At 52.4% G+C, this 8,878-nt stretch overlaps 2 protein-coding genes across 3 annotated transcripts in view; one reads left to right on the top strand and one right to left on the bottom strand.

Annotated features, from left to right (window-relative positions):
* Window positions 1-1,290: 1,290 nt before the first annotated feature.
* Window positions 1,291-1,974, bottom strand: LOC136051441 (uncharacterized). Its single transcript, XM_065740882.1, has one exon. It carries the CDS (start codon window positions 1,972-1,974, stop codon window positions 1,291-1,293), a length of 684 nt encoding a protein of 227 aa, XP_065596954.1.
* A 45-nt stretch (window positions 1,975-2,019) lies between these two features.
* The window catches only part of PDE3A (phosphodiesterase 3A), a 238,311-nt gene continuing 231,452 nt past the window's right edge, over window positions 2,020-8,878 (top strand). For both annotated transcript variants that reach the window (XM_065742518.1, XM_065742517.1), the window contains exon 1: window positions 2,020-2,318. In XM_065742518.1, the coding sequence (XP_065598590.1) occupies window positions 2,241-2,318 (78 nt within the window). In that variant the 5' untranslated portion in view covers window positions 2,020-2,240. The remainder of the gene's footprint in view (window positions 2,319-8,878) is intronic.

The following is an 8,878-nucleotide window of genomic DNA, read 5'->3' as shown; positions in this document are numbered from 1 at the left end:
TGGCAAGTTGTTAGGAGCCATGTGCTTACAGCTCTCTGGGCCCCGGTTCTGCCTCCGGTTCTGCCTCCGTAAGGTTGGTGCATTGCACAGATGGAAACCAGTTCTGTTTCTCGAGGTGTATCTGGCAACTTACTGATTGCTCTCTCACCCGCGCAAGCTGTGACCCTTTCCAGCTGTTCTTAATCTGGTCCCTTAACCTTAAAAAAAAATAATGCACAAACATAACACACCAGCTTTCCGTTCCTCAGAGCCAAGCTTTGCTAACAACATCTAGGTTGTTTTCAAACCTGGCCTCCAACATAAAAGTGACTAATAAATCTATATCCCATAATAGGCTGGAAGGCCATTATTTAAAAACATACTCAGTTTTTACGACCCATTTCTAGTAAAAATCCCAACCACACCTCTCTGATGCTCCCCTTCTGCTGCTTACATCCCAGATGACGGGCACGATAGCCAGCGAGATGCTCCAGTAAATAAGTGAAGGCTATAAACCTGTCTCAGATTAGTGATTTGTGTACGTGCGAGGGGGAAAAGTGCAAGGAAATTCAGTTTTTCTAATCTGCTCATTTCCTGGCTCTTAGTCCTCTGTAACTTCCTAGTTGCCGATTCTGTTCCTCCGTGGTCGGTGTCAGTGCTCGCTGCTCCATGCCCTGCTGTGGGACCGTGCCGCTGGGGGCTGCGGGCTGCCCCTGCCCTACAGCAGAGCCCCGCAGAGCTCGGGGTGCACGCAGGAGCGTCGCCCGCTGGCTTCGGGCTTCCCAGTAGAACGACACCGCTAATAGCAATCAATCATCGTTCAAGAGCATCCATCTTCCCGACTTTTTTACGGCCTCGTAATTGCCCCCTCCCTGACAGACAGATTTATGCCCGGCCCGGTGCGGGGAGCTCCGCCGCCCGCCTGGCACCGCCGGCTCCTGTGGGGGACACGGAGCGGCCGCAGCCCAGCTTCCCCTCCCCACGGCCGCCTTCTGCCTAATTGTCGTCTCCGTTAGACCCACGCGCCGTTCTTTCTGTTGCTCCGACCGCGCGGAGGATTGCTGCCGGGCTCCCCGCCGCCTCCTGTCCCGGGACGAGGAGCGGGCCTCACTCCCATCACCTGAATTTTCCGTGCAAAAGTCACGGACCGTCCCTGCGCCGTTCGAAAGGGAAACGCTTTCCCTCTCTCTTCCTCTTTCCCCGCTTCCCAGGCAGGCTGCCTGCCTGCCGGTCCCTCCCGCGGCTCCCGCTCCCCCGGCAGCGCTCCCCGTCCCCCCGCCCCGTGCCCTTTTCTCGCCGCGGTCCGCCCGTTCATCCCCCTGCGGGGCACGGCCGGGCCCCTCCAGCGGGCAGCGCTTGGGGGGGAGGTGATGGCCTAGAAACCGCGCGGCGCTCCGCGGCGGTGCGGCTGTGCCGCTCCCCTCTGGCTGCCCGCGGCTCTCTCTCTCCTCCCGCGGCGGTCGCGGAGCAGCGGGGGCGCCCCGTGCCCCCCATGCGCGGCGCGGGGGCTCTCGGGGGCGTCCCGCGAGGAGCGCTGGGGGCGGCCGCGACCCGCCGCCCCTCGGGCTCTGTGCGCTGAGCGGGCCGGAGAAACCCCTCCGGCGAGCGGTCCGTCGGGGCCGCCAGCGGCAGCGGGGCATCCTCCGGCGGGCGCCCTCGGACGGCACCGGGGCGGCGTCGGGGCGGCCCCGGGCTCGCTCCGGCCGGCGCGGGGGGTGGAGGGGGAGCTGGCGGCCGAGGGCGGCGCGGGGCCGCGGGGCCGGAGCTGGGGCTGGCTGCTCCCCGGCGCCGTGCCCCTGGGGCTGGCGGGCGCCTTCCTGGGCGCGGGCCGCTACCTGCTGCGAGGCGGCGCGCGGCCGCGGACGGCGGCGCTGCTGCTGGCCGCCTGCTGCGGGGGGGAGGCGGTGGCGCGGACGGCGCTGGCGGCGGGGGAGGACCGGCGGCGCTCCCTGGCCGCCGCGGGGGTGGTGCTGAGCTGCCTGGCCGCCGCGACATGGCTGGTGCTGAGGCTGCGGCGGGGCGTCCTCATGCTCGCCGTCACTAGCGCGGCCAGGACCACGTCCCTCGTCGCCTTGGAGAGGGTCCCGGCGTCCTGGCGGCCCTACCTGGCCTACCTGCTGGGGCTGCTGGGCGTCCTCCTGGCCGGCTACGCCGAGCGGCTCTGGCCCCCGCGGCGGGCCGCCCCGCTGGCGGAGCCTCCCGCCGCCCCCCCGGCCGCGGACGAAGCCCCGGCGCTCAGGCGGCGGCGGCGGTCCAGCTCCATGATCTCCGCCGAGATGTCGGGCGGCGGCGGCAAGAGCCACCGGCGGACCTCGCTGCCCTGCATCCCTCGCGAGCAGGTAAGGCACGGCGCGCGGCGGCGGGGAGCGGAGCGCGGCTGCTGCCCCGAGGGGACGAGAGCGCAAAGCCGGGCTGCCCTACCCTGCCCTGCCCCGGGCGCTCGGTGCGGTTCGTGTCTCGCAGCCCGGAGCCGGCTTCGCTCTTCAGGAGCGCGGCTGAAAGTTGAGGTGGACGGTACGGAGCCGGCGGGGTGCGGCGGGAGCAGCCCCTTGATCGGGGCACGTCCCCTGCGAGCGGCCCGCCGTGCTCCGCTGCACTTTGCCTCCCCGGGGCCGTGCCTGCCGCTGTCCCTTGGCTCGGTGTGCGAGCCGACACGGGGTGCTGCCGTTCATCTCAACTTCGCTGCCGTTAAGAGGCTGTGATTTGCGCGGAGCGGGGAAAAGTTTCTCGCCAGCCACGCACCTGAAAAACGGGAGAAGAAGCGCACGGACATCTTTAATGCACGGCTGCAGGGAGCACTGCCACGGGCACAGGTTCGGCAGTTGCCTGCCCGAAGCGCGTCCTGTAGGGCTGCACCCCAACAGAGCTGTTCCTGGCCGGGTCGTGCAGCCCTGCGCGGTGCTGCCGGGGGAAACCCGAGCTAAACTTTACTTTCCAGCTGGTGTTGCAAAGGGCTCTGTGAGCAGCGCTCACCTGGAGCCGCTGCCCCGCATCGAAGGTTTTCGCTCGGTCACTTGGTGTGTGAGCACGGCGGTGTGTTCTCCACGGTGGCACTGAACCAAATGGTGCGGGTGGGTGGTTTGTTTCTGGACACGGCTTGGTCGCATCCCTCTGTGATAGGTTGTGACATTTGCTAGCAAAGGGCCTGACAGCCTGAGACACCTGAGTCTTATTTTACAACCGATGTATTTATTTAGAGTTTTTGTTTAGATGAACCAAATGTTGACCACGGTGTCCCAGCAAATACAGTGTGAAAAAATAGGAGTTGGACTCATTTCTGACTCTGTTTTCATACAAACCAGAAGAGGAGGGTACAAGAACGGCAAATGCAGTATCTAAGGCAAGGAATTAACACTGCTTCTCCTTGATGACACTGATGACACTCAGCTTTTATGATGGTTTGTCCTTTTTTTTTTTTTTTTTTTTTACAGCAACCACTTGTAATGTTTTAAACACATTTCGATCTGCTCTCACACTTTTCCAGTTCACGTGTCTGAGTGTAGCCGCTCGGGAATAGGGGTCCCTGGTTGTGGCCACATCATTTTCTCCCTGACAGAGGCACTGACGCCGTGGAGGGCTGCCGTGGACCTGAGGTGGTGTCATGCCCTTCTTGTGCTCTCTGTAGGGCAATGCCAGTTGTGACTCCATGCCAGGCTGGGCTGCTGGGTGCTGCCACTGCTGGGTGTACCCACTGCAGGATTTTGGCAAATTTCACTTTCTTTTGTTCTCGCTCAGTATTAATCAATAGCGAGATCTGGTGTTACCTGCGTCACTGCATGGTTCGAAATGGATCACTACTTCCACATCTAGGGCAAGTTTTTCTCTTGCCCTGAAGCACGTTGTGGCTGTATGTGAATGGACTTCCTCAGTAAGTGCGGCAACTCAGAGCAACAGAGACCCTGGATCTTGGGGGAAGTGCTGTGGGCAGTGGGGCTCTCCCACCTCCCAGCAAACAGCGTGTGTGTTTGTAGCTAAACATCATTTCTCTGTGGACTTACAGAAACCATAGGTAAATGTTTCTCTTTTGGACAGCTTTTAAATATAACTTGTTAAAAATAGAGAAGAGGGCTTTACAAACAGGAGCGGGCTTGCCCTCACCCTTGGCGTTAAAAAGCATACCCTGGGCCCAAAGGCACTTGGTGGCATGTCCAAGAGCCACCACCCATCTATCAGGAAATTGATCTGTGTCATTGTGGCAAAATATCTGCTTGCAGCTGTTGGGTGACCGTAGAAGAGGTTTTAGAGGTGCTTCCTATCACTTCCCATGTACGCTTTCCCATTGCTGAGCTCTTAAACTTTTATTTTCCAGAGTACAATTCCCTCCCTCCTTGATTGCTTCTGTGTATAAGCGAGCCTGCAGAAGTCAAAATTCAGAAGTCTGAATTCAGTTTTGTTTGGTCACTCATACCTTGGTTACATTCTGAATTTTTCCTCGCTGCAACACAAATTTGGGTTTGTCTGGCTTTGTGATACAAAGGGCAGTACGAGGAGCTTCAAAGCGACATCACGGAGAGGTGAATTAATACGGTTAAAATTAAGAGTACTTAAGCTGTGTTTAATCCATTCATAGGAATCGCTGCAGATGCGCGTGTCGCTGTAAATTATTCAGTCAACAGAAACATGTCATCTGAATCACTTGTCAGTTCCAAAAAGAATTTAGAAAGAAAGTTTAATTAAGAAAAACACCGCTGCTACTGAGTGCACACACTCAGATAGAACCTTCTTTTGTTTCTAAAGGAGCTCTTAACAAGTTCTAGTTTAATTCAGGCTGGGGGCTCATTTTGATGCTTTCTTCCCCTCCACTTCAGCCTGGTCCTTGGATAAAAGGTTCCGTTCTGCTATGCTTGCATTTCCCACTCCCAGCCTGCTCCTGCCCGCAGCTGATTGCTGCTCCGGTGGTTCTGCCGGCACCACTGAGGATGTACAGCTCCTGCAGGGCTCAACTCAGCTCACCCAGCTCTGAGCAGGGAGAAATTGTGAATGGGTGAGAATGAGACAGACAATGAATGAATGAATGAGCAGTTTTTTTTTTTTTCCCCGTAAATGCACAGGCAGCTTTCGGAGTTTCTTCTTCACATTTTTGCAGACATTTTTGCATAGAGGAGGTGATCTGTGTCTTGGCATTTCCCCTTAAAACCTTGTATGGCCGTTGTATTCTGGAGGCTGATAAACAATGCTGATGCCACATGCTCTGCCCTCACCCAGTGGCTGTGGGAGCCTGGCGTGTCCCCGTTGGTGGCACTGGAGGTGGCCCTGCCTGTCCTCGTGGAAAGGCTCCATGAAGCTGTTGAGCTCCGTGTCATGTGTGTGGGGGACAGTGTTGTCAGATGGTGCTCCGGTGATAAGATCAGAGAAGTGGATGAGAAAAAGAAATAGATTTGTTGATTTTTTTTTAATTATTTTTTTAAGGGGAAACTCAGCCTTTATCAGTTCTTCTCGTTGTTTGACAGTGGGAGCTCTGTCAGTGCAAGGAACACTTCTCCCTCCTCCCCCCCTCTTTCCTGGCTCTCTGATGTACCCTTCTCTTATAATCAATGGTTAGTACTGCGTATCCTAACCCCTTGGCTTGGGAGTAGGGTAGGTCTGCGTGCAACATACTGAGATTTTAAACACTGGAGAAGAAAAAGCAGATAAATGTGTATGCTCCCTAATGCATGTCCCTTATTGGACACAGGGAGCATTAGCCTCCTTCTAATAAGTGTTACCGAGCTGTAATTCCTCTGGTAAGATTTACCATTGGTACCACTCGGGTCAACAGAAGCTGTGTAACACTGCATAGCTGTCACCCCGTGACCTGCTGCAACCCAACTGGGTGCGAGCTGTAAGTATGGAATTGCATGGTGATTCCAGATGTGTTATATATACATACGTATACATATACATACATATATTATATATAAAATATACATATTTTTGCATTATTTCATTTAGGCAAACACACCCATGTGGTTTTTTCTCTTTCAACCTTGCAAAAAAAAAAAAAAAAAATTAAAAGCTTGCTGATGCAGCTCTCACGGTAGGCAAAAATAGCATCAGACCTGATTGGATAAATCCAGAAATGGATTGGCCAAAAAAGCAAAATCCAGTGGTGACTTTCTTCTCTTTCTGCGCGGTGTGAAAATGTGGAGCTGTAGGGACTGAAAGCCATCCTGTGTGCGCTGGCTGTCGTGTTAATTAAATAAACAGCCCAACAGCGACCTGTGTGTAAGGGGCATTCTGTGGAGCTTCCCGGGGGTGGAGGAGAAAGCAGTGTTTTGGAGGAAGGCTGGCCGGGCTGCTGCAATGCAAGTGTTGAGCATGGGGCTGTGATTTGTATAGGGAATACTGGTAGAGATGTGCAGCTTAGGAGGGAATAAAAGTGAAGGGCCCGGAGAGCAAAGTGAGAGCTGTACTTTGGGTGCTTTTTCTTTCTCTGTTGGTTCTGCAGAAGCTCCCAGATGGATCATTTTCTCAGAGCCCCCTCTGCGCTCCAAGTGCTGCACCTTTGGACCCATTTTTCAGGTTCTGAGTTGTGTTTTTTGCTGTGAGCCCTGCCCCGAGTGCAGCAGGGGCATCAGCAGCTCTCTCGGAGCAGGGATTTGTGAAAGCCAGGGAAAAAAATCACAGCAAACGGGAAAATAAAAACGCTGTGTCTGCCCAGGTGGGGATTTGCGTCGGTGTTTTCCGCTCTGAGCTGAATCCAGCAGACGAAAAGAGATAGGAGGAGGCCGGGCCGCTCTCTCCCGCTGTCCTCCCACCGCGCACCGTAGCCCGAGCTGGGCCGGGCCGTGGCCGCACTGCTCCCCTAGGGGGCACGCGAGCCCCTGCGCGGCTCCGGCAGCGCCAAAATCTGTCCGTGGTACTTAACGAAATGGCTTTTTCTTCTTTTTTTCCTTCTTTTCTTGCCCTTTCTTTTCTTCCCCCCCCCGCCCCCCCCCCCCTCTCCCAATACCCACGTGATTGTCGCTGCTTTTCTATTTTTTTCTTAATGTTCCTTTTTTTTGAAAGTTGTTGGAACTTTTGGGCTTCTGAAAGTCTTATTACAGGCCACGTGAGTAACTGGAAATCCTGGTGCAAAGAGGCCGTGAAGAATCTGCAAAAAGAGAAATCACCATTGCCTTATGAATGGTGGCACCTCCCAGTTCTTTGTTTTATAGATGATTATTTATAAATAAAATGGGAAACACCATGCAAAGAGATGCTGATGGAACAGCACTGTTTTTTTTTTGGTATTTTCTCACTACTGCGTCTGCGTGCAGGAGGCAGCTGGGTGTCCTGGTGCCACCCTACAGTGCTGACAGTCAAAAGGTGAAATAGAGCCTGCAGGAAAGATACTGGTTGTGCAAGTTTGGCTGGTGAAATTACATTGTCACTTTTGGAACTCACCAGGAAAAAGACATTGTGTCAGCTGGCAGTGCTGGGCACTGAGAATTTGTGTATGTGTGTAACTATCTATCTTCGTATGTATATATATACACATAAATATATATGTATACACACATATACATACATAAGTGCAGTTACTGAAAAAAAAAAACAGTTAACCATCGGCATTCAACACTCACACCCTTCCATCTGGATTTCATTTCAATAGCAATTTTGTTAACAAAGTAGTTCTCTGAAAGCATGGTCAGGTGGTGGAATGCACTGCCCAGGGAGGTGGTAGAGTCACCATCCCTGAAGGTGTTCAAGAAACACTCAGATGTTGTACTAATGGAAATAGTTCAGTGGGAGAATATTGATGGTAGGTTGATGGTTGGGCTGGATGATCTTGGAGGTCTTTTCCAACCTTGGTGATTCTATGATTCTGTGATTCTATATAAAGCATTACAGTGAAGCACGCTCAGTGAAGTTCTGCCTTGCTGTGCTGTGTGGGGTTTGATTAACCAGAGTGAATAGTTGGGGTCCGCAAATAGCCCAAACCTCCTGTTGTCATCAAAGAAGAGAATGGAATGATAAGGAAGGACAGGATTGCCCAAAGAGTGATGAATTACACATATATACATATATATATGTGTGTGTATGTATATATATAATTTTAAAACTGAAGTATCCGATGTGAGCCACTCGCTGGGACCTACTGTTGCATGACAATTATGCTTCTACTCTTACCATAGTTAATTTCTGAAAACAATCAGGGAGAAGATATTTAGGAGCATCAGTATAGATAAAGGCACTTTATCTATAGTTTTTCCACTTTTCTCATGACTGGTGCAAGGCTGGAAAAGTATGAATTTTTCTCATCATAAGTAGCTCCAACTGTGACTGAGGTCTCTTTGTCTACTGCCCCAATCTGTTGGCGAAAAGTGACTTTTCACAGTCTGTATTTAGTTGGTTGCCTAAGTTTGATTCTTTTTTAAGGACAGAATTTTTATTTTGATTTGAATTTTAAAATAGGCTTATATTTTGCATCACTACATTTCGGTGGGACTGTGCCTACCACTGAAGGAGCAATGCTTTTTTGACATGCTTACAATGTTTTCTGATGGTGCTCAACTCCTGAGACAGGTGCTGGTGGCAGTTCTAGAAGTAACCATTCCCCTTAAGGTGGCTAGATGTTTCTCTTAGAAAAACCTTAGCCTGACTGAGAGCTGTGTGAGGTACTAATACATCGATGTCTGTTGGAAAGCTGTAGAATTTGTTTTTCTCTAAGGACTGAATCACTGGTGGCTGTTGGATTTATGTTGTTTTCTTCTTTTGGTTTAACCAAACCTCTGTGTTAGAATAATCTGTCAGACTTCAGCTTCCTTGGTGTGAAAGTGTTTTAAAACAGTAGGGGAATGGTGTAACTTTAAAACTAAACATCACTTATTCTGTGTGGCATCCTTCTAGCTGCTGTTTGTTCACAAGCTTGCTCATGAAATGAAATCCATATGGAAAGGTGTGAGTGTTTGAATGCCAAAGGTTAACCATTTTTTGA

The sequence above is a fragment of the Cyrtonyx montezumae genome, unplaced genomic scaffold, assembly GCF_038088225.1.
Source record: "Cyrtonyx montezumae isolate F1298 unplaced genomic scaffold, pur_monq_1.0 scaffold_3, whole genome shotgun sequence".
NCBI lineage: Eukaryota > Metazoa > Chordata > Aves > Galliformes > Odontophoridae > Cyrtonyx > Cyrtonyx montezumae.
Note: the sequence above shows the minus strand (reverse complement) of the source record. Positions and strands in the feature narration are given on the sequence as shown.

What these genes read in the sequence shown, in the direction of transcription:
- LOC136051441 (XM_065740882.1), bottom strand. Translation starts at nt 1,974, where the DNA reads ATGTCGCGGCGGCCAGGCAGCTCAGCACCACCCCCGCGGCGGCCAGGG.